This window comes from Phodopus roborovskii, unplaced genomic scaffold (genome assembly GCF_943737965.1).
Source record: "Phodopus roborovskii unplaced genomic scaffold, PHOROB, whole genome shotgun sequence".
Lineage (NCBI taxonomy): Eukaryota > Metazoa > Chordata > Mammalia > Rodentia > Cricetidae > Phodopus > Phodopus roborovskii.
In genome coordinates this window covers 9,859,353-9,886,569 of record NW_026126598.1, presented here as the reverse complement: position 1 = coordinate 9,886,569, position 27,217 = coordinate 9,859,353, and the positions used below count along the sequence as shown (strand labels likewise).

The 27,217-nt window shown below is 48.9% G+C and overlaps 2 protein-coding genes and 1 long non-coding RNA gene across 3 annotated transcripts; 1 reads left to right on the top strand and 2 right to left on the bottom strand.

The window, feature by feature from the left end:
• The first annotated feature begins 624 nt into the window (after positions 1-624).
• On the top strand, positions 625-1,782 carry LOC127236992 (uncharacterized). The gene is made up of 4 exons (XR_007835814.1): positions 625-786; positions 1,136-1,229; positions 1,361-1,481; positions 1,573-1,782. It is a non-coding gene; the product is annotated as an uncharacterized LOC127236992 (long non-coding RNA).
• On the bottom strand, positions 1,736-4,199 carry Abhd11 (abhydrolase domain containing 11). The gene is made up of 6 exons (XM_051205002.1): positions 4,048-4,199; positions 3,775-3,910; positions 2,872-3,045; positions 2,562-2,732; positions 2,259-2,440; positions 1,736-2,025 (listed from the first exon to the last, which is right to left on the bottom strand). The coding sequence occupies exons 1-6, from the start codon at positions 4,173-4,175 to the stop codon at positions 1,893-1,895; spliced, it is 924 nt and encodes a 307-aa protein (XP_051060959.1). The 5' UTR covers positions 4,176-4,199; the 3' UTR covers positions 1,736-1,892.
• Positions 4,200-21,664: 17,465 nt separating this feature from the next.
• Cldn3 (claudin 3) lies at positions 21,665-23,082 on the bottom strand. The gene has a single exon (XM_051204999.1). The coding sequence runs from the start codon at positions 22,713-22,715 to the stop codon at positions 22,056-22,058; it is 660 nt and encodes a 219-aa protein (XP_051060956.1). The 5' UTR covers positions 22,716-23,082; the 3' UTR covers positions 21,665-22,055.
• Positions 23,083-27,217: the final 4,135 nt, after the last annotated feature.

Below are 27,217 nucleotides of genomic sequence, written 5' to 3'. Positions count from 1 at the left end.
GAATAGAGTTAGGATGATTGGTTATGATGTCTGATACCATGGTAGATTTCTATTTTTTTTTTTTTTTTCCAAGACAGGGTTTCTCTGGGTAGCCGTAGTTGTCCTGGAACTTGCTATGTAGATCATGCTGGCCTCAAACACACAAAGATCCTCTTGAATACTGTGATTGCTGGGATTAAAGATGTATACCATCCCAGCATTTGGAGTACAGGGACAGAGAGATCTCTAAGTTTGATACCAGCCTGATCTACAGAGGGAGTGCCAAGGCAGCCAGGGCTACACAAAGAAACCCTGTCTCAAAACAAACAAAGCAAGCAAGCAAACAAAATTCCCTTGTCTTGGAATGTAGTTTGTCTGATCCTGCATGTTTGGGGTATCCTAGCAATAGCATAGCGGTAAGGATGCCTTGGGGTTTTTTGTTTTGTTTTTTCTTTCTGAGGTGGGATTAAAATTCAGGGGGCAGAGTATGCCTTGATACTCATGCTGTGGCACTGCCTCATGCCTTGCAAAGTCCTGGACCAAGCCAAGGTTGTCCCTGCCTGGCTATAGCAAGACATTTGTGGAGCGTCCCCTATGGGCGAAGGAAGGCAAGACCTGGGGGAAAGGCCTGGGCGTTCCAAGGTGAGAGAAGGGAAGTGCACTTGCTCCTTGCCCCAGACTGTCTTTCAGTAGGTGGAGTCTGCTAGGGAGTGCCTTGCCTGGAAGGGCAAAGGGCTCTGTCTTCTCTTAGCCACAACCAGCTGACAAGTATCAGTCACCAGGCCACCTCTCTAGGGACATTGAAAGGTAAGTGTCCCCAGCCCACTCACTATTATTTCCTGAGGAGAGTATGGGAAATCCTGTCCCTCTGGGAGTTCCACATACTCTGTCCATTCTGCTGAACCCGGCCAAGCGGCTTTGCCTGTTGTTCCTGAGTACCGCCCAAAGTCCCAGCTAGCCAGACTAAGGGCTCTCCTAGTGCTTTACAAGATGAGGGTGGAGAGCCCTCTAGAGGCAAAGGGTGGTAAGGCTAGGTGGAAATAACAGGGCAGGTCGGTTAGGACCAGGGTCAATGGCAGGGCAGAAGTACAGAGGGTGGGGCTTCTCATTCAGACAAGCCCAGATCACTGCCTCCCCATCCATTACCCTTCAACAGGCCCAGAGTCCCAAGCGGCTGGAGCACTGGGGGACACCCGGGCAGAGCCTTCCCTGGAGCAAGTCCTGCAGGAGCGGGATGAAGCTATTGCTAAGTGAGAGAAAGTGCAGATGGGGGTTGTGGGGATTGTGGGGACCCACTCCAGCCACAGGAGAGGAAAGGGGGTCCAGACACCCTGGAAGGAAGCCACTAGAAATCCCCTGCTGCTGTCCCTGCCGCCTGCAGGAAACGCGCGGTGGAGGCGGAGCTGGACGCCTGCAGAGCCAGGTTGCGCACAGTGGAGGCTCAGCTGCTGGAAGTCCTGCAGGAGAAACTGAGGCTGAAGCAGGAAGTGGAGGCCTGGGAGGTAGGGCGGGGCCTCTTGACTCGGGAGGCTTGGAATAAGCCCCTCAGTCCCCGGGATGGCCTTGAACCCTCTCTCTCTCTCCTGTCCCCAGGAAGACATGCAGCAGATGGTTCGAGAGCGGGTACAGAGTCAACTGCAGGGTGAGTCCAGGGGCGCTCTGGGCACACAAGAGGACACAAGCGCTGGCAGGAGCTCCTGGATCCACCTCTCCGGGAGTCAGTGGGGCCGACGGTGGTGAAAACGGATCCCAGAACTTTAAGAGAACTGCCTTTATTCATTAAAGGGCTGGACCACCTCTGTACTCCTGGGCCCTCTTAGTGCCCACCTGAGTTTTTCTGTGCAGAAGCAAGGGACAGTTTGCAAGGATGCCAAGCCCAGAGTTCCCTGTCTGCTCTTTCACAGAGTCACTTCTTAGGCCAAGAAGCTGGTGACAGCGTCCATGAAGTCTTGGGGTTTGTCACTGTGGACCCAGTGGCCAGCATTAGGCACAGTCTGAATTTGGGCTTGAGGAAAGAGACGCCTAATCTCTGAATGGTGGCTGGGTCTGGCCACCACAATGAAGTCAAAGGAGATGGGGTTAGGAAGACAACGAGGGGGAGGGGGGAGAGAGAGAGAGAGAGAGAGAGAGCAGGAGAGTTACATGAGCCTACATGCCCAGTGGTGTTACTGGCTCCCAGATACCCCATGCCCACACCCAAGCCCTCCCCAACTGAAGCAGACTCCCACAGCTGGCGGTGGGTGAGACATGCCCCTTCCTACGGTCCAACACTGACTTACTTTACGTATCTAGAATTTCCACCAGTCAGAAAGAGAGTTGGTCCCGGGTAGGATTCATACTGTTGTGGGAAGGTCAGAATCTTGTCCAAGTACTGAGCTAAAGTCTCCAAGTTCACCCTCCAGGAGAATCGCCCATTTACCTCCACCAGGTTAGTGAGCAGGAACCTCCGAATGGCTAGGTCCTTTGCGGGGAGGGGGGGAGGGATGGTCAGGCAGCTATGAGAGACTCTGTGAGATCCACCCCCCACTTTTTCCTCTGACATGTGACATGGGGGAGGTGGGGAGGGGGTTATCACATATCACCTTGACAGTGGAGCTAAGTTGTTCATCTATCAGTTTTCGGGCCTGGGAGTGTGGCATCTTCTCCGGGATGTCAACGGCCTTCATGGCTGCTATGTAGCTTCCGAGATAGGATCCAGGTGTGGTTCCTACTGGGCTTATGTCTACAGCAACCAATCGTTCCACAACATCTGGCTATGAGACAGAATCTCGCTGAGGCCCCAGAACAGTTGCTGGGGTCTGGCCTTCCGAGGCACCACATGTCCCACGCTATCAATTGGGCACTTTCGGTTTACACTGCACTAAGAGGAGGACCCAGATAGATGCAGCTCACCCTCTGCAGTGCCAGAAGCATGGCTGTCTTTCCTCCCATGCTGTGACCAATGAGGACGCAGGGCTCCAGGCCCAGCTGTGACAGGAGACTCTGAAGGTCCTGACTCATGGCCTCATAGCTTGCATCTGGACTGTGGGGGCTGTCTCCATGGTTCCGAGCATCCACTGTCAGCACCTGGGGCACAGGGTGAAAGAGGGTTGATGGTACCCTGATTATAGACAATTAAAAAACCTGGTAGAGACTATGAAGCAGTCAGAGAGATGAGTCAGGGGACATAACTGTGTGTGTGTGTGTGTGTGTACATTTTCATGTACACGTAGAGGCCTGAGGTCAATTTTGAATGTCTTCCTTGGTTGCTATCCCAACTTATTCCTTGATTTTTATTATATACATATATTTATGCATGTCTAAGTGTGTGTGCAAGTGTGTGTGTGTGTGCACGTGGCAGTCAAATGACAGCTTTAGGTGTGGGACAGAGGGCATTCTGATCAAGAGAGGAGCCCCAGACCAAGAGAACGAAGAGAGCATGACGGACACAGCTGGGTTATATAGGAAAGAGAAGCTGGAGGAAGGGAGGGGAAGCCCCCGGGCTGGACAAGTTTATGGTGGGCAGTTGGATGAGAGGAGCAGCAGCCAGCGTGCACTTTGGAATGCAAATAAGCACCACAACTAGCCATTTGTTCCGAGTTTCTTTGGGACCTGAGAGGGGCAGGTGAAGATCTGTAAAATAAATGGACGAACTGAAGGGCACCCTGCAGAACCCGGCCTCATCCAGGTTACTATGCACTGAAACTCTGCAATATTATTATATTAGTAGGACCTGAGGGATTGAAGCTACCCTCAGACTTCCCCCTTAGCCCCTAGCACCCGCCCACTTATGCCCCGCCTCACCCGGAAGCTCACCCTCCTACCGGTCCTCTGGACCATCGCCTTGGCTATGGAGTTGAAGTTGGTTTTGCTGCCGAAGAGTCCATGCAAAAAGACGACGGCTGGGAGTGTCGCGTCTCCATCTAGAAGGTTATAGGACAGCGGCAGCGGCCTGGGAAGGGAGGGAGAGTACCATGGAGAAAGGGGGAGAGTAAAGGAGAGAAGGGGCGAGGCCAAGAGATGGGCGGGGCCAGCCCGGCCGCGTGCGAAGACCAGTGGAGTACAACCTACCCGGTGTCCTTGACTGACCTCGGATCGCCGTTATCTTGACCACTACTGCGGCCGCTACTAAAGGCGACAGGCACCGCCAAGCATCTGGGAGAGGAGGCGCCAAGCTTCCCATGGGGAACCCTCCACGCTCGGGCCCAGCGGAGCATGCCCACACTTGCGGCCTGTAGAGTGTGCTTCCTAGGTATGCCCCGCGCACGCTCCGCCTCCCAGAGCCCTGCCCGCTTCCAACTAGGGCTCCGCCTATCTTCCTACTCTGTCAAGGCGCCACTCTAGGTCACGTGACCTGACGTAATCCCGCAGCACAGTTCAACCCCTTCGTTATGCCATTACCCAAAGCAGGAGCTGTTTGGCCACGCCCTGGGCGGAGCCTCTAGAAGAGCTGGCCCTTGCGTATTACACAATTCTTGCAGCTACTCGGAATCCGGTGTGGAGGACTAGCTGCCTTGGTTATGCACTGGGCGTAGCCATCCAACATTAGCCCTGTCCCACTTGCACAACTGCTCAATTCCTGCAGACACTATGAGCCTCCTAGAGACGAGATCCTTGCCAGGACCAGGGCGGTGTCAAATGGGATTGGCCCTGTCTCTTGGACATTACACAATATCCTTCAGACCTGTGAGCACCTGCCACCCCCTGTGAGGGTCCACCCCATTGGTCTGGTTTTTGTACTATCAATCGTCGTAGCCACTTGGGCATCTGGAGGAGTCCCCTGGCCACACCCTGGGCGGAGCCACTGGAGGCTCTGGGACCACCTCTTGCATCATTACGTAATTCCCACCTTCCGAGCCTCTGCTAGCTCCGTTTTCTTGGTCACGCCCTACTAGGGGCGGAGCCAGAAGATAACCTGGGCGATCGCTTGCTTGATTTTCGCAAACCCTTAGATGCTGCAGCGCCTGGAACTTGGTCTCTTGGCTACGCCCTGGGCGGAGCCACCAAAGATTCTGGCCCCACCTCTTGCACCATTACGTAATCTTAGCTGATCTGTGCGCACCTTCCAGAGCTCCTTGGTTACGTCGTAGACCATACCCCGGCCTTTAGGTGGCGTGTAGTCTATTCTAGAGTTTCCCCACTTTGGCCAGAGGTTCAAGGTACAGGCGTGGGACGTGTTCCTGGCAAGCTGAGGACCTCCTTTCTCGGCTCTGGAGCAGATCCCACCTGGCCCTCACCTCCGTCCTCAGGCACCGCCTTGCGTAGATGCTATGCTCTCGGTGCCTCTAGCAAGAGCAGGAGGTGCCAGGAGTGGCTCTTGTCCCAGCTCCCGCCAGCTTGGTGGCGCCGTGCTCCATAGCTAGGGGTGCTACCAGGCTCCCCAGACCATGAATGCTTTGTTTCCCGAAGTCCCCTCGAGAGGCTCTCGAGATCACCTTGATCACCTTTGCTTGAACTGGCAAATTTAGGTGCAGAGAGGACAAAAGATTTGTCCAACGGGCACAACCAGAGTCTTCTGTTTCTGCCGCAGGTCATGGCCAGGGATTTGTACTGTAGTTACTGCACTGAATAGAAATGGCTCCCGGCTGGGCGAGGTGCCTCACACATTTAATCCCAGCACTTGGGAAACAGAGGAAAGGGGTTCTCCGTGAGTTCAAGGCCAATCTGGTGTATAAAAGGACAGCCAGAGCTACGTAGAGAAACTGTGTCTAAAAGAAAAGAAAAAGAAAGTAAGAAAGGGCCCAGACTAGCAACTTGTCATTTATTAGCAGAGTGGCAATACTCTCACCCCGAGAACTCACCCATTTCCCGCACTGGAATCAGTTCCCACGAGGACCCTGCCTTCTTAGTCTAGGGAAAATTGTTTTTTAAATCTTAGCTCCCTTCTGCTGAAGTCGATCCTTTAGCAGTTTGGAGCTGTTTTCATCATAACACACACATCTGCTGGAGAACCCTTCTTGTTATTCAAGTTAAGTTTCTCATAGGCTTCAAGACCCCCAGTGGGATCCTTCCAGGAATCCCCAACCAGACACCAAGCCATTGGATCTTTATTCCCTTTTGTTCTTCGGGGCTGCCATCTGCCTTCTGCCCTGCTAGTTGCCTAGTCGGGTACACACACACCCACACCCACACCCACACACACACACTTATATATTTATTTTACTTTATGGGTATGAGTGTCTTGCTTATGTGTCCAGTATTTGTGTCCAGTATTTGTACCTCGTGTCTTCAGAGTTCAGAAGACAGTGTAGGCTCCCCTGGAGCCACCATGTGGGTATTAGGAGCCATATTCCAGTCCTCTGCAAGAGCAGTGGGTGCTCTTATCTACTGGATCATCTCTCCAGCCCTTGTTTTTGAGACAGTGTCTATTATGTAGCTCTGACTGCCTTGGAACTTGCCATGTAGATCAGGCTGGCCTCACTCAAACTCAAAGAGATTCACCTACCTCTGTTTCCTTAATGCTGAGAGCAAAGGTGTGTGCCACTATCCCTGACTGTTTTGTTTGTTTTGTTTTTAAGGACAAAATCGTATGTAGCCCAGGCTATCCTCAAACTTTATATGTAGCTAAGAATGGCCTTAAATTCCTGATCCTCCTGCCTACATCTCTGGTGTCAGGACTACAGATGTTTTTTGTTTGTTTGTTTGTGTTTGTTTTGGGGTGGTTTTCCCCCCCTGGTTTTGAGACATGATCTCAATATTTAGTCCAAGCCGGCCTCAAATTTCTGAGCTGGCCCAGAAGTCATGATCTTGCTGCTTTAGCACTCTGGATGCTGGGATTGGAGACCTTCAACATACCTGTTTCTCCTATATATCTTCTTATTTTTATCTATTTTACATTTTAAATTATTATTCTTAAACTTAATTGTTTTATTTTCTGTGCATTGGTGCTTTGCCTGCATGTTTATTTGTGTGAGGGTGTCCGATCTTGGAGTTACAGACAGTTGTGAGCTGTCATGTGGGTGCAGAGAATTGAACCCGGGTTATTTGGAAGAGCAGTCAGTGCTCTTACCAGCTGAGCCAACTTTCTAGACCCAATTTTTAATTTTTTTATTATTTAATATTTTTCTTATTTTACATATCAATGCCAGTTCCCTCTCTCTCCCATCATCCGATGTCCTCTACTGACCCCCCCCAATTTTTAAATTATTTATAAACTTAATTATAGAAAAAAATCTTGGGCTAATGAAATGGCTTAGCTGTTAAGAGCACTAGCTGCTCTTTCAAATCCCAGCAACCTTTTGGAGGATATCATCTATAGTGGGATCTGATGCCCTCTTCTGGAATGAAGATGTACATGCAGATAGAGCAGTCATATACATAAAATAAAGAAGTCAATCTTTTTTTAAAAATCCTGCAAATAAATAAAAAAAAAATCACATACCAAATTTAGCAAGATCCAAAGTCTAAACAAATCAATGAACTTCTATATAGTTAGAATAGGCATTTGAAACAGAAGCTATGGGGTGTCACATTAACTGTTATACTTGCAATATCAAGTATATTTTATGCACTTATTCACCACCAAAACAGTGAAACAAAAAAATTCATGATAGGCTTAGAACTAGAAAAACAATTATCTTTATATCTTTTATAATCTGAGTCTTTTACCTGCATTCAGTCTGTCCCCACACCCTTACCTTTAGCCTTTCTTTCTTTTTCTTTTTCTTCTTTTTTTTTTTTTTTTTTTTTTTTTTTTTTTTTTTTGCTTTTTCGAGACAGGGCTTCTCTGTGTAGCTTTGGAGACTGTCCTGGAACTAGCTCTTGTAGATCAGGCTGGTCTCGAACTCACAGAGATCCTCCTGCCTCTGCCTCCTGAGTGCTGGGATTAAAGACAGGTGCCACCAACACCCTCTTTCTTTCTTTCCTTTTATTCTTTTTTTTTTTTTTAAGATTTACTTATTATTATGGGGCTGGAGAGATGACTCAGTGGTTAAGAGCACTGCCTGCTCTTCCAAAGGTCCTGAGTTCAATTCCCAGCAACCACATGGTGGCTCACAGCCATCTGTAATGAGATCTAGTGCCCTCTTCTGGCCTGCAGGGAAAGCATGTAGACAGAACACTGTATACATAATAAATAAATATTTAAAAAAAGAAGATTTACTTATTATATATACAGTGTTTTATCTGAAGGAATCCCTGCAGGCCAGAAAGAGGGCACCAGATGGTTGTGAGCCATCTTGTGGTTGCTGGGTAATAAACTCAGGACCTCTGGAATACCAGGCTCTAGTGTTCTTAACCATAAGTCTAAAAGCCAATTCAAAAGGAAAGATCCCAGCACTCAGGAGGCAGAGACGGGTGCAACTCTGAGTTCGAGGCCAGCCTAGTATACAGTATGAGTTCCAGGACAGCCAGGGCTACATAGAGAAAACCTTTCTCAAAAAACAAAACAAGAAAACCTGGACAGGAAAGAAAGAAAAGGACAGGTCTTTCCCAGCCTTTGAATAATACACAACCTGGTCTACATCGTGAGTTCTAGGATAGCCAGGGCTACACAGAGATACCCTGTCTCCTGAAAACAAAACATAAAAATGTAACTCAGTGGTAGGGTGCTTGCCTAAATTCATGTCTCCCTGGGTTCAAACTGTAGCTCTCTCCCCTTACCCCCCACCCCTCACCCCTGACACACACACACACACACACACACACACACACACACACACACACACAGAGAGTACTTAAGAGCACTGCAGAAAACGCTTAGGCAAATTTTTCTGGGGTATCTGGTAAAAAATGCCCACTAACAGGAGGCAGACACTAAGGCCACCAGAGAGATATTGACCCATCTGCTACCCTTCAGGACAGGGAGGGCTAAAACAGGCTGTGTACCAGCTTGCAGACTCCATCCCTCTTCGGAAGAGGACTCAGGAGCTGGTTTGTTCTATCCTGAACTCACCAGGGATCCTTACCAGGCTGGATGTGATCCCTTTGTTGGGTACAGAGAGTTGTTAGGACTTTGACAGAGACACCTGAGCCCTGTATTATTCAAAATACCTCTGTGTAATGGTATTTTGCCTGCATATATGTCTGTGTACCATGTGCACATGTGGTGCACACAGAGGCTAAAAGAGGGTGCTGGACTCCCTGAAACACAGGTGGTTTGTAGCCCACCATATGGGTGCTGGGAATCAAACCTGGGTCCTCTGAAAGAGCAACAAGTGCTCTTAACCACTGAGTCATCTCTCCAGGCCCCCTTTTTCTTTCTTTTGTGCTTGTTTGTTCATTTTTGCTTTTGTTTTTAGAGACAGGGTCTCTTTGTGTAGTCTTGACTGTCCTAGAACTCACTCTACAGATCAGGCTGGCCTCCAACTCACAGAGATGTGCCTGCCTTTGCCTCCTGGGTGCTGGGGTTAAAGGTGTGCACCCACCAGCTGGCCCTTAGATGTATTTTTAAAACTTTCTTACACATATTTATTTCTTTAGTGTGTGTCTGTATCTTTCTGTGTGTTTCTCTGTGTGCGTATGTCTCTCTGTGTGTATGTGTGGGTACACAGGTGTCACAGCATGCTTGTGGAGAAGACAACTTGAGGGAGTCTCAGTTCTCTTCCTTCTCCACCTGGGTTCTGGGGATTGAACTCAAGTCATTAGGCTTAGCAGCAAGCTCCTTTATCCACAGAGCCATCTCACCAGCCCCGAGTCAAAGGGTTCATAGTTCTGTTGGGAAAGGGTACTGTTGTTAAACAGTTTCTAACCAGTCAACTTTCTGTCTAGCCAGCTCACCCCAACCTGGCACACAACCTTTGACCATATGTCCAAGAGCCAAATGGCCCAGATCTACTGTCAGGAGTGGCCTTGAGGACATACAGAGTCCTGGGCCCTAAACTTTGTGGTCACATGGCTTGCTCAAGGCCAAGCCTGGCAAGCAGAAAAACCAGTTGGTTTGAAGGTTCCAGGTGAACATTCCAGAGAAAGTAGTGGGTGGGGGCAGAGAAGAGGGGTAAAGCTCCCTGGGCTGGCAGGACTCTGAGGGTGGCCTGTTGGGGAAGGGTCATTCCAGAGCTGCCCACCCTTCCCCACCTTGTTAGGCAAGTCGGGGAGTTTAAGTTGGTTGGCTTCCAGCAACTCAGATATCCTGAGTACATTCTCCCACCCCACACTACTGAGCCTGAGTCATAGCTACTAGCCCCCAATATTATACTTGATGAGGGCCTCATCCTTATATTTTTTACATCTGTCCGTCCGTCTGTCCCTCCGTCCGTCCGTCCATCCATCCATCCATCCATCCATCCATCCATCCATCCATCCATCCACTATCTATTATTTATTGTGTATCTATGTGTGTGTAGCCAGCATGTGGAGTCAGAGGACAGCAAATGGGGATCAGTTCTCTCCTTCCAAGCACATCCTGTCCCAAGATTCGACAAGATTCATCACTGCTGAGCTATCTTGCTCAGGCCATCATTATTTGACCCGGAAGGAAAGAAAGAAACGGAGGCGAAGTTACCCAGCTCCAATCACCAGTGTGGCTCAGGCCCGATTCCTTCCCAGATTCCATCTTCCACCTAGTCACTGCCCTTCTGGCTGTAGACCGAGAACCAAAGAGGTGTGTGTGTGTGGCCCGCAGGGAAGCAATAGACACTGCACCCTGGCGGCGGCCGGGCGTTGAACGGGTTAAAGCTGGAGGCGGCGAGTGTCCTCTTAACCGCACCTGGCTCAGTATCGGTCACGTGGCCAGGGTTTCACCTGCCCTGCTGGGCAGGGACAATCAGGCCGCTTGTTCCCTAAGCCAGTCGCCATGGTGACAGGAGTGTGCTTGGGGAGGTCACAGGGGCAAATTCCTGCCTGTTGGCTCAGGTGTGGCAGGGATGTCAACTGGATTGTAGCTTGTTTAGGGGTTCCCTAGGGGCTCCGGGTAGGGCTCGTCCTCCCAGGTGCCCCAGGTGTGACTTCCCACCTGGCCTTCTGAGGACGTTTCTCCATCAGTCTGGCGTCTCCCCAGATCTTGAACCTACTGATTAATCTGTTGGTGCTTCTATATGCATTCTCTGGTTTAAATCATGTGGTTGTTGGCGCTGTGGGGTGGTTATCCCCCAGGGTCACTTATCCATCCCCCTACCCCCACCGTCACAGAGTTAGTACTTCGAAAACATTATTTTTTCTACAATACAGTAACTACCACTGGAACCTTCCCTGGCCCCAGTAAATCACAACTTTTTTTTTTTTCAGCTTTACTTATAATATATATATATATATATATATATATATATATATATTTTAAATTTATTTATTTATTTTGCCTGTATTCATGTCATGTCTGTGCACCCCAGCCCTTCCGGCCCCTTATTTATTTTGTGGTTCTGGGAATGAAGCCTAGGCTATGAACATTCAAATATTCTACTAGTAAACTTGGCTTTTTTTTTTTTTTTAAGTGACATGTCACTATGTTACCAGGGTGTATTAGTTACTTTAATGGTTGCTGTGGACAAATAACTAACAAAAGCAGTTTAAGGAAGGCAGGGTTTATTGCCCTTCACAGTTCTGATGCACAGTTGGTCGTGATGGGGAAGTCACAGCACTTAGAGCAATGTGAGGTAGCTGGTCACATGGCATCCACAGACAGGAAGAGGAGAAAGGGGGCCCCTGGCCCTCTGTGTCTTTATTTGGTCCTGGATCCCAGTCCAGGGTATGGTGCTGTCTCAGTTAAGTGTGGGTCTCCTCACCTCAATTAACCCAAATTCTAGATCCTGTCAAGTTGAAATAAATTTCAGTCATGAGGCTCACTGCTCTCCCTCCCTCCTCACCCTTCCAAGTACGGAATCACACCTGGAGTCTGTTTGTTCAAACCTATCGACCCACTCCCCTAGAGAAACGGCAGCCTGAAGGTTGTAGTCCTGTCTTCCCTGCACACCTGAGCCTTTGTTTTGTTTGTTTCGTTTTTGCTTTTAACAGCCTGAACTTTTGTTTATTGAGGACCTATTATATGCAGAGGTCTGGGATGCAAGAAAGAGCCCACATCAACCTAGATGGAACAGATACTAATACACCTGCAATAATAAAAAAAAAAAGAACAATAAAAAACAAAAGATTTCAAAAACAAGGCAGCTGATTTGACCCTGGAGCACCTAAGACCGCCTGTCAAAAGAGGCTAAGGGGATGTTGACTAGGTGAGTGTGGTTACAGTGGAAGAGAATGTTCTAGAAGCCAGCACACCATGTGCAAGGTGAAGTCATCTATCTCTGTCAAGCAGAACATCCAACTCTTATTTATTTTTTGAGGCAGGGTCTCCATATGTACCTTAGGCTGACTTAAACTCTCAAAAACAAAACAAGACAGGCAGAAACTGTTTATTTTGACTCATAGTTTGAGGACATATGGTCCATCATGACAGAGAGGGCATGGCCACAGGAGCTGGGCACATTGCAAGCACCATCAAGTAGCAAAGAGAGTCGGATTCTGGTGCTCAGCTGGCTTTCTCCATTTTATTCAGTTCAGGACCCCAGCCCCTGGGATGGTGCTGCCCACATCCTGGGAGGTGTGTCCACCTGGGTTAAATCTTGATGGAAACACCTTTATGGACAAATCTAGAGGTGTGTCTCCAAGGTGATTCTAAACCCAGTTAAGACAACAATGCAGATTAACCACAAATCCATCCTTTGTCCACTTGACACCCAAAAGGCACCATGCTAATCTGTAACATTCGACCCTGGGTCCTTAAAAGTTTGTGCCCACCTCCTTATGCAAAACACATTTAGCTCATCTCCAACAGTCCCCTCTGACCTCAAATTCTTTCTTGTTCAAGACAAGTAGCCAAGGTTGACCTCGAACTAGATATGTAGCCAAGAGTGGTCCTGAACTCTGGATCCTTAACCTCCCCAGTGCTTGGATTACAGACATGTGGTGAGGAATTTTTTTAAAAAATGTATTTATTTTATTTTTATGTGTATGAGTGTTTTGATATTTACTACTATGCGTATGTCTGGTACCCATGGAAATCAGAAGGAGGTGTTGGATCCTCTGGAAGGAAAATTTTGGATGGCTGTGAGCTACTGTGTAGGTGCTGGGAGTTGAACTCAGATCCTCTGAAAGAATAACAGGTGCTCCTAACAGCTGAGCCAGCCCTCCAGCCCTTGGATCCTCCGCAGTTGTATAGGTGTGCTGTCCCTGTCCAGCTTTTAAGTCTTTGTAGAGGGGCTAGGGATTGATTCATTGGGTAAAGTGCTTGTGTTGAAATGTGAGGACCTGATTTCGGTGGGGGCACTGTGCTCTGTCTCTAAATCTAGTCCTAGGAAGCCAGAGACAGAATGTAAGGATTCAGGCATTATGCTGGCTTGTCCCTGTCACCTGGCAGAATGCATTCAGGCAGTACTCTGGTCAGCCCAGTATTCCATGACTACTAGTCTGACCGCAGGTGCAAAGGACCCCTTTGAAAGACAGACCCCACCCACTTATGCTGTCTTTTCCCTCTTCTATTTCCCACTCTCTTTCCTGCAGGCTTTTTCTGTCTGCCTCTTCTGGCCTCTCTCTGTCTCTCTGTCTTTTGTGTGTGTGTGTGTGTGTGTGTGTGTGTCTGTCTGTCTGTCTGTCTGTCTGTCTGTCTGTCTGTCTGTCTGTCTGTCTTTGCCCCTTTACCTCTTTTCTTTTTCCTTCCCCTTCTCTCATAAGCTCTGTCTGCCTGGCATGTCTGTCCCTCCACCTCGGTCAACCTTGCCCGCCCGCACGCTATGGAATCTGCCAAGGTCCCTCACACATTATCCTAACACAGACAGATCCCAGGATCTCATTAGCCAACCAGCTGGCCTAACAGAACTGATGAGTTCCAGGTTTATTGATAAATCTTGCCTCAAAAAAGTAAGGTGGCTAGCCGGGCAGTGCTGGCACATACCTTTGATCCCACCACTCTGGAGGCAGAGGCAGGAGGATCTCTGTGAGTTCGAGACCAGCCTGGTTTACAAAGAGCTAGTTCCAGAACAGCCTCCAAAGCCACGGAGAAACCCTGCCTTGAAAAAAACAAAAACAAAGGTGGCTAAGAGGTTAGAAGAAAAAAAGTGGTTAAGAGCTCTTGTGGCTTTTCTAGAGGACCTAAGTTTGTCTCGCAGCACCCACAAGTGGCACACAAAGGCCTGTAACTCCAACACACACCGAGAGAGAGACAGAGACACAGAAACTAAAAATAAAACAGAGAGGTAGAAATTGAGGAAGATGTCTGACACTGACTCTGGCCTCCACATGCAGAATATACGTATCCACAGGAGCGTGCGCACGCGCGCTCACACACACACACACACACAATTATAGCTATTTTCTCCTTTCTTATGTCTCTTTCTCCAACCTACTCCCTCCTAGCTATGTTGGTTTTTATTTCCTGATGGCTCTGATTGTCATCGCTGTCACACACACACACTGCCCTCCATTAGTCTGGAGTCATTTCTCTGCAGATTATCAGTACCATCTGTTCCAAACTCAGGACGTATTTCTTCCCACGTTCAACTGTATTTTCTGAGCTCTGGGTCCATGCTCATGGCCTCAGGGGGCACGTGCAGCTGCTAGGGGAGCAGAAAGGTGACTTTGTGTTTGCAAGTGTTACAGCTTTGGAGGGAAAGGTATCCTGACGGTCAGACACGACAGGCAATGCCTACAGCTGTGAAGGGGAGGCATCCTGGATACCTACAGCTATAAGGAGAAAGGTATCCTGACTGTCAGGAAGTCAGGATACACTGTAGCTGTGTTCTGGTAGGGGATGGCCTCCCTGCAGAATATGGCAATCCTGTTCCTCTACTAGAGAGAGCTGTTGCAGCTCAGCTCTGGGCCACTCGGCTGAGAGACTTCCCCAGCAGACATGGCCATTGCTTCTCTGTCCCATTCCACTAAGGGACTTTCTCAGCAGAGATGTCATTGCTTCTCTGCTCCACTCTCACCCAAAGCTCATCCGTGACATTTATTTGGGAGGGAGGAGTCCAGGAGAGTGGCTGCCTCTGCCAGGGAGGAGAAGGGCAGCTCCCAATCGAACAGGCACAGGGTTTACACAGGGCTTCTGAGAGGTGGGATTTTCCAGGGTGAAGAGTTTCCGGGTGGGAACTGGTTGGATTTCAATCCCTGATCTTGGAAAAACTTGGAGAAAAGCAGAGATTGGCTGCTTGTGCCACCATGCCTAGCTCTTGGGGCTTTTTTTTTTTTTGGTTGTTGTTATTGTTTGTTTTTAGTTTTTGGAGACAGGATCTTGCTATATAGCCCTGGCTAACCTGGGACTCACTATATATAGATCAGGTTAGCCTTGTACCTTCAGGGATCCTCCTGCCTCTGCTTCCCATGTGCTGGGAGGGTAGTCATAAATCCCCATAACTGCTGAGTCCTCTTGATTTTTTTGTTGGACTTGAGGTTCAAATTTAGGAGGAACGAAGGCACATGGTTTGTAACTGTCTGTGGAATGAAGCATCTAGGGTCACTGTGGGCTATATGCCCAAAGGGAATGGCATTATTAGGAGGTGTGACCTTGTTGGAGTAGGTATGTCTTTGTTGGAGGAAGTGTGCCACTGGGGGTGGACTTTGAAGTCTCAGATGCTCAAGCCAGGTCCAGTCCCTGTCCTCTTTCTGCCTGGAGATCCAGATGTAGAACACTCAACTGCCTCAGCACCAGTGTGTCTGTGGGCCACAATGCTTCCTGCCCTGATGATGAGGGGCTAAACCTCTGAACTATAAGTCTCCATTAAATGTTTTCCTTTATAATAGTTGTCATGACCATGGTGTTACTACCCAGCAATAGAAACCCCAAAAACATCCACCTTGCAAAGAATTACATAAAGTGTCATTGCACATCTAAGTCTGTGGACTGTCACTTGTAAGTACTGCAGTGCCTCAAGCACATATGGTTCCAATCACTGTCTCATTCACATCAACAAGCCATTATTCATTTGTTTGAAAAATATTTACTAACAGCCTACTAAGGACAAGGATGACCTTCAGTTTTATTTTATTATTACTATTATTATTATTTATTATTTTGCAGGATTGGGTCTCAAGCATGCCAGGCAAACTTCTGAGTCGGTCCTGGCTCTTTACTGGGGAATTGTAGACCAGTTTGCTATACTACTGAATCGTGACCCCTGGGTCTTTGTTTTCAACTTTTAATTTTGAGACAGGGTGTCATAAAGTTCTCCAGATTGGCATAGAACTCACTCTGTGGGCCAGGCATGCCTTGAACTTTCCTGCCTCAGCCTCCAAAGTACTTGGGATTACATGTTTATGCCATTAGTACTGGCCTTTATTTTAGTTTTTAGCAATACTGGGAATGGCTACAGGGGCTCACACATGGCAAGGCAAGCGCTCTACCATCGGGCTATGTGACTAGCACACAGGGGTATGACTTTCTGAGTTAGGCATGCAGCAATTACATGACCTCATTCCTTAAGGAACACAGAAAACCAAACCTGGGGTTGGGGAGATGGTTCCCCGGGGAAAATGACTGCTATGAAAGCATGAGTTCAGATTCCTAGCGCCCATGGTGATGCACACCCATAATGTAGCCTTTGGGTGGGAGGGGATATGGAGACAGGCAAAGGGGCTCAAGCCAAAATGGAGAGCTCTAGGTCCATCGAGAAAGCCTGTTTCAAAATATGTAAGGATAGGCTGCACATAGTGCTTTTGTAAGCTTTTGTGCTGTTGATTTTTGTTTTGTTTTTGTCCAGACAGTGTCTTGCTATGTAGCCCTGGCTGTCCTGGAACTCACTCTGTAGACCAGGCTGGCCTGGAATTCACAGAGATCTACCTGCCTCTGCCTCCTGAGTTATGGGGCCACTTGCCAGCATTTTATTTTAAATGGGGAAGAAATGTTGAGAGAGAAGAGAGAGAGAGAGAGAGAGCAAGAGAGCACCTACCATTGGGACAATATCCCACCTGCCTTACAGATCTGAGCTACAAGCACAGAGGTCCTGTAGAAGGTTCCCTGAGCAGGTACCAGGAGCCCCATCTCTGGCTTTCTTCTTCACCAGCTGGGCATAAACTGACCATCTTAGCTTAGGTGACCTTGGGTTCGCTGGCAGAGCATAGAGAAAGAAAGGTTGCTGTTTGAAGCCTACTAAAGACCATGAGAGAGCCACAATAAACACAGCAATTGTTTGATGAAGCACTTGGCTTTGGTTCTGGGCAACAGGAAGAGCTAAAACTGGTGTGGCAAGATGGAGATGGCCTGAGGCAACAGTTTGGCTGCAGGGTCTGGTAAAGAGTTCTGAAACGGTGCATTCTGAAGAAACCTGGGGATTTTTCTCTCTAAGTTGCTGTAATACTGGATGTACTATAATATCAATTATTAAAATGCACATTAATTACTCCCCTATATGTCCAGCACAGCAGGCCTGGAACTCACTTATGCTGAAATACGATTTCCTTGAACTCACTGAGATCCACCTGCCTCTGCCTCTAGAGTGCTGGGATTTTTAAAATCTGAGACAGGTTGTAGAGCAGGCTGCCCTTGAATTTGTGAAGATCCTTCTGCTGTCTCTGCCTCACAAATAAGGGGATTACAGATAATGTGTCACTAGACCCTGCTCTCCCCTACCCCTCCATGGTGTTAGGAGCAGAACCTAAGGCGTTACTCCTGCTAAGCAACTGCTCTCTTGCTAAGCCACGCCCCAATCTCTCTAACACACTGAACTCCATACCCCCGCCATCTTTTATTTTATTTTGACTTTTTTGAGACAGTTTTCCTCTGTGTAACATATCTGGTTGTCCTGAAACTCTCTTTGTAGACCAGGTGGCCTCAAACTCACAGAGCTCCGCCTGCCTCTGCCTTCTGAGTGCTGGGGTTAGAGTCATGTGCCATCAACAACCGGCTTTTTTTAAATTGAAAGAATGTATACTTCCACTTCTCTTATTAATTAGTTGTCTCATTGCTATTTTTTTCCTATCATGGGGGGATATGCATACAAGTGGGGTGTCTGAGGAGACAGGGACAGCAGATCCCCTTGGGGCTGGAATGACAGGTGGTTGTGAGCTGCCTGACGTTTGTGCTGGGCACTGGGGTTCTCCTGTATGTGCTTCTAGCTGCTGAGTCATCTCTCCAGCCACCATCTCATCTTCTATTTTTAAACAGTCTCACCAAAGCATCCAGGCTGGCCTTGAACTCACCCTGTAGCCCAGAATGGACTTCAATTCAAGACCCCCCTCGTGCTTCAGTCTCCTGAGTAACTGGGATTACTGGTGTATACCACCATAGCTGGCTTTACCTTTCCTTCTGGAAGCTGGTTGTCGGTGAATAACCCTGCGCCCACCTTCAGGACTCTGTGAGACAATGAGGTCAGGAGTGTGTCTTGGTTCTGGCTTGACCCAATTTGGGTCTCTGGGCCAGGGAGTGCTGGAGCTGGAGGAAACCACAACCCAATGATTCTTTTTCCAGAGATATGGTGTCTACTTCTTGTCCCTTCCTCCACCTAAGCGCTCTCATTTTATCTGTCTGTCTGTCTAGCATCCATCCATCCATCCATCCATCCATCCATCCATCCATCCATCCATCTATCTATCTATCTATCTATCTATCTATCTACCTATCTATCAATGATCACTTTTGTTTTTTTGAGACATGGGTTCTTTGTGTAGCCCTGGCTGTCCTGGAACTCGACCTGTAGACCAGGCTGGCCTCGAACTCAGAGATCCACCTACCTTTGCCTCCAGAGTGCTGGGATTACAGCTGTGCATCACCACCCACCTGTGAGCTCTCATTATTTGAGGCTCCCTTCATTTCATGGAGCCCCTCTGATGCCTAAGCCTTTCCTGGGCCATCATGATGGGTTAAGCATATGTCCAGTAAGCTTGATGACCTGAATTCAAGCTCTGAAACCCATGGAAAGACAGGACAGTACTGACTTCACTAATTTAACTGACTTCTGTGAACCTTGGCACATGCATGTGCCCACGCACACAACCACACACGATAAAAATAAATGTAAATATTTAAAAATGGGTCCCTTCCTGAGAGTTCCTCCCCTTCACTGAGCCAACATCTATTTATTTTGTTTTTTTTTTTTTTTAATTGGAGACAGGGTCTCATGTAGCCTAGGCTGCTCTCTGTGTCATCCAGTCTAGCTTTGAATTTGTAATCCTCCTGCCTCAACCTCTTATGAACTGAGATTATAGTCATGGCACACACTTGGCCCCAGATCTCTTTTCTCTGAAGCACTTCTCATCAGTCACTGGCTGGTTTCTTTCCTCTCCTGGATAGAAGAGTGGTTTCCTAAGGGAAGCTGCTGGGGACAGTTGTCTATATACTCACTGCTCTCATAGGCTCTTATCATGAATGAACTAAACACTAGGGCATTTGCTATTAATAGCAATCCATTTCCTTCTCCTTAGGTCATCCTGATGCCAGCACAGTGGCATTCCTTAGGGGAGAGGAAGGACTTTCTGGAGTTACTCTCCTAAGTAATCTTTTGGCACTGCCTCACCGAAATCTGCCTCTAATGCCAGCTACTTAGGATGCTTAGCTAAGATGAGCTTGAGGCACGCCCTGAGCTACAGATTGAGATATTGTCTCAAACCCAAACCCAATATCAAGTTCATGTGATCAGATACCCAGGTGACCCTCTTTGCCTCCTAAATCACCAGGATGGTCAGCACAGTTTATATCTCTGCTGCCCCAGCCTCCCCATGAGTCCTTTTTCAGGCCTGCCATTTGCACACGGTGCCTGAGTGCCCAGATCAGACTTGCTGCCTCCCACTCACTCCCCTCCACTCCTTTCTCCAGCATTCCTGCTTAGGCCACTCATGGCCACCTCACTGTTTAAAACCAGGTCTCTTCCCCAGCCTTCATCTCCCCTGGCCCTTTCCATGTTCATACACTGTTGTCCATCCCCACATCTTTGGAACTCTTCTTTTGGTTTCTAGAACGAGCTTGCCATTCTCCTGGTTTCTGCTGTATGTTAATGAGTCCTGGGTTTACAGTGCCTCTGTGCATTCATTCCCCTTCCTATTTCCTGGATCTTTTCACCTGGCTGTTCCTGTTCTGAACAACTCTTACACTCAAGCGAACCTCCATCAGCTTCCCGCAGGAACTCGAGCTGCTATTTGGTGCTTGTCCCACCATCAGTGACCTAAGGCTGAAAGCTGAGGCTATATCAATCTTATCTTATTTTGGGTTTTCAATACATGGTTTCTCTGTAGCCCTGGAACTCACTCTGTAGACCAACCACGCTGGCTGAACTCAGAGATCTGCCTGCCTCTGCCTCCTGAGCCCAAGTGTTAAAGGTATGTGCCACCACCACCTGATTCAAGTTGAGGCTATTTGAGATTCTCTGCTCTCCCTCACTCTGACACCCTAATGGTTCTGGAGTCCTACAGATCTCACTTCCTTAAGTCCCCTCAGTTCTGCCCCTAGATACCACTATCTTACCTAGATGGGGTCCCTCTATCATCTTTGAGTGTCTTCCTCAGGTTTCTCTCACCCTTTGCCGCTGTGTTTTGTTTGTTTGAGACAAAGTGTCCTTATGCAGTTCTGGCTAGCCTGGAACTTGATATATAGATCAGGCTGGTTTAGAACTCACAGAGACTCTCCTGTCTCCAGAGTGCTGGGATTAAAGACATGCTCCAACATGCCCCGTTTTGTTCATTTGTTTGTTTTGTTTTGAGAGAGCCTATGTAGCCCAGGCTTGCTTTGGAATTGATATGTGAACCAGGTGTGGTGATCAGCCTGGTCTACTACATAATGAGTTCCAGGACAACCAGGACTATGTAGAGACTCTACCTCAAAACAAAACAAAACAAAACAAAAAACAAAAACAAATGAGCCACACCCCCATCGCTTAGACGTCCTTTTGGTGAGGCATTAGAGCCAAACAATAGGTCTTTTTGTTTGACGTCTCCAAATATGAAATCACCGTATAGAATGAAAGAAATAGACAGAGAAAGAGAGAAAGACAGAGAGAGAGAGAGAGAGAGAGACAAAGAAGAAAAATTGTTAGTGGTGGTGAATATAATCTTGAATTCCTGATGTTTCTGCCTGCAAGGAACCTGGGGCCTGTTTTCCCTTCAAGAGCCCCTGCCACACACAGTTCCCTTTACCTTGTTCCAAGAGCAAGTGTCTGACTTCTCAATATTGTTTAAAGCTAGGTCCCTCCCTCCCTTGAGAGCACCGGAAAGAAGGTGAGGTCTCTCCACCTCCTGGTCAGAAGAATTCCTCAAATGTTCCTTTTAGTTCCCCACCCACCTGCCCCAGTGCTGGGAAGGGAACCTAAGCCCGGAGTGCGCTACAGCTACAAGAGTACTCTACCACTGAGCCACACCCCCATCGCTTAGACGTCCTTTTGGTGAGGCATTAGAGCCAAACAATAGGTCTTTTTGTTTGACGTCTCCAAATATGAAATCACGGTATAGAATGGATTTCTTTAACCCACACATCAGTCACCTCAAATACCCAGAGCCAGGCTGTAGATTCAAGCTCCAAACTCAAATCCACTGGGACATCCTCGAGAAGAGCCCCTTGCTTCTTTCAGCGGTATCCCTCAGCAGCCCTGGTTAGATCACTAGATAAGCCTTGCCATAGGCTCTGTTGAGTTCAGTCTCGGAATACCTCCCAAAAGACCCACCAAGTGAGTGCCAGACTCACTGTATTAACCCCCCCCCCACACACACACACACTCCACTTTCTCCTTACTGGACCAGTGTGCTGTTTTAAGCTCGCTGCCCACGGTGAGATGAGGGCTATCCCAGGGACACTCCCCAACAGGTGCCCGGTAGGGGAGGTGGTGGCCTGTGGGGGCGTTCAGGATAAGGAGGCTCCATCGACTGCAAAAAACGAAAGGTTTTTATTGAAAAATACGAAACTGCCCGTTTTATGGCTGCCTGTCTCTGCCCACTGTGAGCCTTCTGGCTGTGGAAGGACGGGTTGGCAAGTAGCTGCGGTGGCCACCCCAGCCCTGTACTTGGGAAGGGTGAGGTTTCTTTGTCCAGACGGTTGGGTTGGACGGTTCCTAGGCCCGGCAGTCAGGTGGCAGCCGGGGAAGAGGGGGGGTGGGGCGCCAGGCTGTCTGTCCTCTTCTAGTCTAGCAAGTAGACTGCGTGGCATCTGAACCATATGGAATGTGGGGGTGGTCTCCGACGCATGGCTGCACGCTGGACTGGTGGGGTGCTTCGGCTTCTGGTAGTGGTGATGGAGCTGTCTGCGTGCACCCGGCCCCTCAGACATAGTCCTTGCGGTCATAGGCGGTGCCGGTACCGGTGCCAGGCCCGGTGGATCGCGGCGCAGAATAGAGTATCTTGGTGGGCGCGTACTTCTCGCGCGGAGGGCAGGAGCAGCAGAGCAAGGCGCCCCCTAGCAGCTGCAGGGCGGCGGCAGCCCAGCCCACGTACAGCCCGGCTCCCATCTCCCGCTTCTGGGCCTCGGGCACCAGTGGGTTATAGAAATCCCTGATGATGGTGTTGGCTGACCAGGACACGGGCACTAAGGTGAGCAGAGAGGCCAACAGGAAAAGCACTCCCGCCCCGATGGTGATCTTGGCCTTGGCCGTCTCATCTTGTACGCAGTTGGTGCACTGGGCACCCACGAGCGCCACAAGGAGCCCGAAGGCGGCCATCAGGATGGACACCACGATAAGAGCTCGGGCGGCCTGCAGGTCCTGCGGCAGGGCCAGCAGCGAGTCGTACATCTTGCACTGCATCTGGCCGGTGCTCTGCACCACACAGTTCATCCATAGGCCCTCCCAGGTGATCTGCGCCGTGATGATGCTGCTACCGATGAATGCCGAGACACGCCACATGGGGAGAGCGCAGCACACGATGGTGCACAGCCAGCCCAGCACCGCCAGCGACGTGCCCGTGATCTCCAGGCCCATGGACATGGCTACTGGACTTGAACCGGCTCTGCCGGTCAGCTCCGAGGGCTGGAAGATGAGGGATCGCGGCCGCCGGACCTGAGAACCAACTGCCGTGCGAAGACTAACAGAGAATTGTCGCCGGGGCCGACGAGTGGATGGCAAAGGACGAAGCGCGCTAACGGCTCCTCTCCGGGGCTCTCACGGAGGCTGCCCCTGCACCTGCCTGTGGCTGGCTTCTGAGACTGGGTTGGCTCTGGGATGGGGTGGGTTGGACTTAGCTGGTGCCCAGAGGAGGAGGGTGGAGCTCGCTCTCCAGGCCCAGGGGACAGTGACGTGTGTGTCCCGTCCAGTCCCGTCCGTCCTCTCCCTCCCCTTCACCAAGGGAGGAAGGACTTAGCCAGAACCCGAATGTTCTGGGGTGGGGGGTGATGTCGAGGGAGGGCCGGGCTCTTTGTGTTTCCTCCCTTCCAAACCTCTCCTAGCTCCTTATCCTTAACGAATTCTCTTGAGACATACAGAGGGGGAGGGGCACTTCAGGGATTTTCGAAGCGCCAATTACCAATAGTAAACTGCTTGGCTCACTTGCCCCCACCTCCATCCTTTCCAACGCGGGAGGCGTAGGATGGGGGCGAGGCCAATTCCTCTGGACAGCCGGGACTGGGAGGACCCGGTGAGGGCGTGGCTGTGGCTGTTTGTCGTTGTAAGTCGACGGAATTGCTGTACCTGCTCTTGGGTCCTTCGGGCTTTGAGGCAAGTGAGCCCAAGCGCAGCTTTATGCAGGCTGGTAGTAAGGTCTGTATTTGGATATGCTAAAGTCAGGGCCGCCCACCTGAAGAGCGCCCCCATCACCAGATGTTGAGTTCAAATATTTGCTGGCCCCCTCAAGTGACTTAGCTCACTGTCCCACCCAGAAGTTACCTTTCCTCATTGAGGTTCTCTTCATGCGCTCTTGTTTGCTCTCCTTTTGGGGGGCAGCGTGAATGCCAGGGTGAGGTGGGAAAGAGATTTGATACAGCCCAGAACAGAAAAAGAAAAGGTCAAGCCAGTGTGTTGGCTCCTGCCTGAGGCTGAGGTAAGAAGATGGCTTTGAGTTCAAGGCCAGAATGGGCTCTAGTGTGTGTCTCAAAATAGAACAACACACATACGGAAAGCCCTGTACAGTGTGCCATGCCCGAAATCTCAGTACTTAGGAAAATGGAGTGAAGCAGGAAGGAGTTCAAGATCATCTTGGCTAAACCGAGAATTCAAAGCCAAACGGGCCACAGGAGACCCTGGCTCAAACAATCTACAAGCAAGCATTAAAATAACAATAACAACAGAGCCAATGGTGCACACCTTTTCTGCAGAGTGACTTTCCAAAGCAACACAGAGAAACTCTGTCTTGAAAAAGCAAGCAAACAAACAAAACCCAAAAACAAACGCCCCCAAACACCAATTCGTAATGTCTCTGAGCACTGTCTCTCCTGCCCCATGGTCCCTCCCCCTCTTAAGAGCTGGCCTTGGAGTGGCATATGCTCCAGCTCTTCCGGGTTTTGTTCTTAGACATTCCAAGGACCTGTGCTTGGGCTCCTTTCTTCATGGGGCACTCCTACAGCTACCCACCCTATGTCTTCTGTAGTTTCAGAAGCAGGGGGTTTAGCTCAGTGGGTAGAGCACTTAACCAGCATGTTTGAAGTCCTTGGTCTGTCCGGGGCACTGAATAAGCCCTGTGAGATGGTATGTTATAATCACTACTCTAATGCATATCAGAAGTTCAAGATCCTCCCCAGCTACTTAGTGAATTGGAGGTCAGTGTGGGTGGCTTAGAACCCTGTCCCCAAACAAAATAACAACAACAAAAAATGACAGCGACAAAACAACCCCAGCTTCTTACCCACAATGCCCAGTCCCCTTTTATACCTCTCCTCTTTAGTATTTGACACCATCTGAAGCCTGCTCCCTCTTTCCTTTCTTTTTTCTCTCTTCCTCCCCCTCCCTTCTTCCCTTCTTTACTCCCTGCCTTCCTATCCACCCCCCCCCACACACACATCATTTTCTCCCTCCCCCACAGGACTGCACTGAGTAGCCTTGGGTGGCCTTAAACTCAGGAGTGGTTTGCCTCCCCTGCATGAGTGGTGAGATTCTTTGTGAGAGAGGCTATGCTTGGTTTCTCTTTATTTCTGGTTCTTTGTCTCTGCTCCGCTCTGTAACCACCGCTGGGACATTCAGAATGTTCCAAGACTGACGAACATTTTTTCGCCTGTTTTATTGTATGGCACTCCCACCACCTAGAACAGGGCTGGGTACTCAGAGAAGTAATTGACATCGCACTTTCTCTTGTTCCGGTAACCTGTCCTGCCAGGGCTCTTGGACTGAGGATATTGTGTTGTGAGGGCCCCAGGGGCTGTGCAATTAGCCAGGAACCTGAGACCCATCCAACTAGATGAAAAGCTTGGGGGTGGCAGATGGTCCAGAGGATAAAAGTCCTTATTGTCAGTGACAACCTGAGGAGTCCCATTACTCCAAAGGTTGGGGAAAACTCATTTCCCAAAGTTGTTCTCTGACCTCACATGCTTACACATGCACTCACACACCCACACACACAGAATAACCAATCAAACAAAATAAAGGGGCAAGCTTCATTGAGTTGGGCCTAGGATTTTTTTCCCCTGGGGGGGGGACCCCTACCTCTCAAATCACAAATACTCAGACTTCATCCTTTTTCCTAAAAACTCAACCCCTAGGGTGACAGAAGACACAAATAAACAATCCCAGGGGCCCATGGAAACCAGGGCTCTGTTTCTTCCAAGTGCAAAGGTCTCGGGCTGGTCCTGATGGGCAGGGCTGGGAGTGCCAGGCCAGAAGGCTCAGCTAGTGCTGGGTCAGGGCTGTTCTGGGAAGAGTGTAAACCTGGGTCCTCTTTAATAGAGTATTGGTGTGGTGACTGACACCTTGGGTCAGGAGATGAGGATATGACTCTGTCTGTAAAGTACTTGCCACTTTTGAATGAGGATCTGGATCCTGTCCCTTAAAACCCACATTAAAAAACAATAAAAAAGCTGGCACATGACTTTAATCCCAGCACTGGGGAGGCAAAGGCAGACAGATCTCTGTGAGTTAGAGGCCAGCCTGATCTATAGAGTAAGTGCCAGGAGAGGCTCCAAAGCAAAAAACAAACAAACAAAAAAAAGCCAAGCTGGGCGGTGGTGGCGCCGTACGCCAAAGCCACAGAGAAACTCTGTCTTGAGAAACCAAAAACCAACCAAACAAAAATAATAAAATAATAAATAAATAAATAAATAAAAGAAGAAAGAATAAACCAAAACAAAACAAATAAAATAATAAAACTGAATACAGTGGCTCCCACTTGCCACTCCAACCCCCAGGAGGCAGAGACAAGAGGATCCTAGGGCCTGGCTGCTCAAATAGATGAGTTCATATTGAATGAGAGACCCTCCTCAAAAAATAAGATGGAGAAGTGATTGAGGATGACACCTGGAGTGCCTCTGGCTTCCACATATTCAAAAACATGCAATGTGCCCACACTGCAAAAAAGGGGGGGTGTGGGGAAAACCTGGAGTGGTGGTGTACACCTTTTTTTTTTTTTTTTTGGTTTTGAGACAGGGTTTCTCATTATTGCTTTGGAGCCTGTCCTGGAACTAGCTCTGTAGACCAGGCTGGCCTCAAACTCACAGAGATCCACCTGCCTCTCCCTCCCAAGTGCTGGGATTAAAGGTGTTCACAACCAACACCCAGCTTGGTGCACACCTTTAATAACAGCAATTGGATTGGGTGGTATAAATGGGAGAGCTCTGTGAGTTCAAGGGTAGCCTTATTTAAGTTAGTCCCTAGCCTGATCTAAGAAAGTTCCAGTCCAACCAGTGCTACATAGTGAGACCCTTTCTTAAACAAAACAAATCAAACAAACAAACCTTCAAGATCTGAGCTCTGTTTCCTGTCACCTTCCCAGCCTGTCACCATGCTGTCTCTGCCACATGGATTCTCTCCCTCTAAAATTATAAGGCCGAATAAACTCTTTCTTCCATTAAGAAAAAATAATAATAATAAAATGCCAGGCAGGCAGTGGAGGCTTATGCCTTTAATCCCAGCACTCTGGAAGCAGAGGCAGTCAGATCTCTGAGTTTGAGGCCAGCCTGGTCTACAGAGTGAGTTCTAGGACAGTCAGGGTTACACAGGGAAACCCTGTCTCAACAACAATACTAAGAAGAAGGAGGAGCAGAAGGAAAAGAAGAAAGGAAGAGAGAAAGGAAGAAAGAAAGGAAGGAAGGAAGGAGGAAAGAAAGAGAAAAGAAAAGGAAACAATGGTGGAAATCTATCCCCCCAACCCCAACAGTGTGTTAGAGGTCATAGGAATGCTGGGGCAGGGTGGGCCACTCTGACCGCTGGTTATACTGTGGTTTGACACCATGATCTTTGATTCCTGTTTGTCTTCGAGGCTAAGGAAAACCTAGATGAGTTTTCCAACCTCAGTTTCTATCCTTGTAAAATGGGGGAAACTATGTTCCCGTGACTCATGTTGTAGGACG

What these genes read in the sequence shown, in the direction of transcription:
- Abhd11 (XM_051205002.1), bottom strand. Translation starts at nt 4,175, where the DNA reads ATGCTCCGCTGGGCCCGAGCGTGGAGGGTTCCCCATGGGAAGCTTGGC. An exon ending in TGCTTCTGGCACTGCAGAGG is followed by an intron (nt 2,733 to 2,871) that starts GTGAGCTGCATC and finishes TCTGTCTCATAG; the next exon opens with CCAGATGTTGTGGAACGATT. An exon ending in AACTTAGCTCCACTGTCAAG is followed by an intron (nt 2,441 to 2,561) that starts GTGATATGTGAT and finishes CTCCCCGCAAAG; the next exon opens with GACCTAGCCATTCGGAGGTT.
- Cldn3 (XM_051204999.1), bottom strand. Translation starts at nt 22,715, where the DNA reads ATGTCCATGGGCCTGGAGATCACGGGCACGTCGCTGGCGGTGCTGGGC.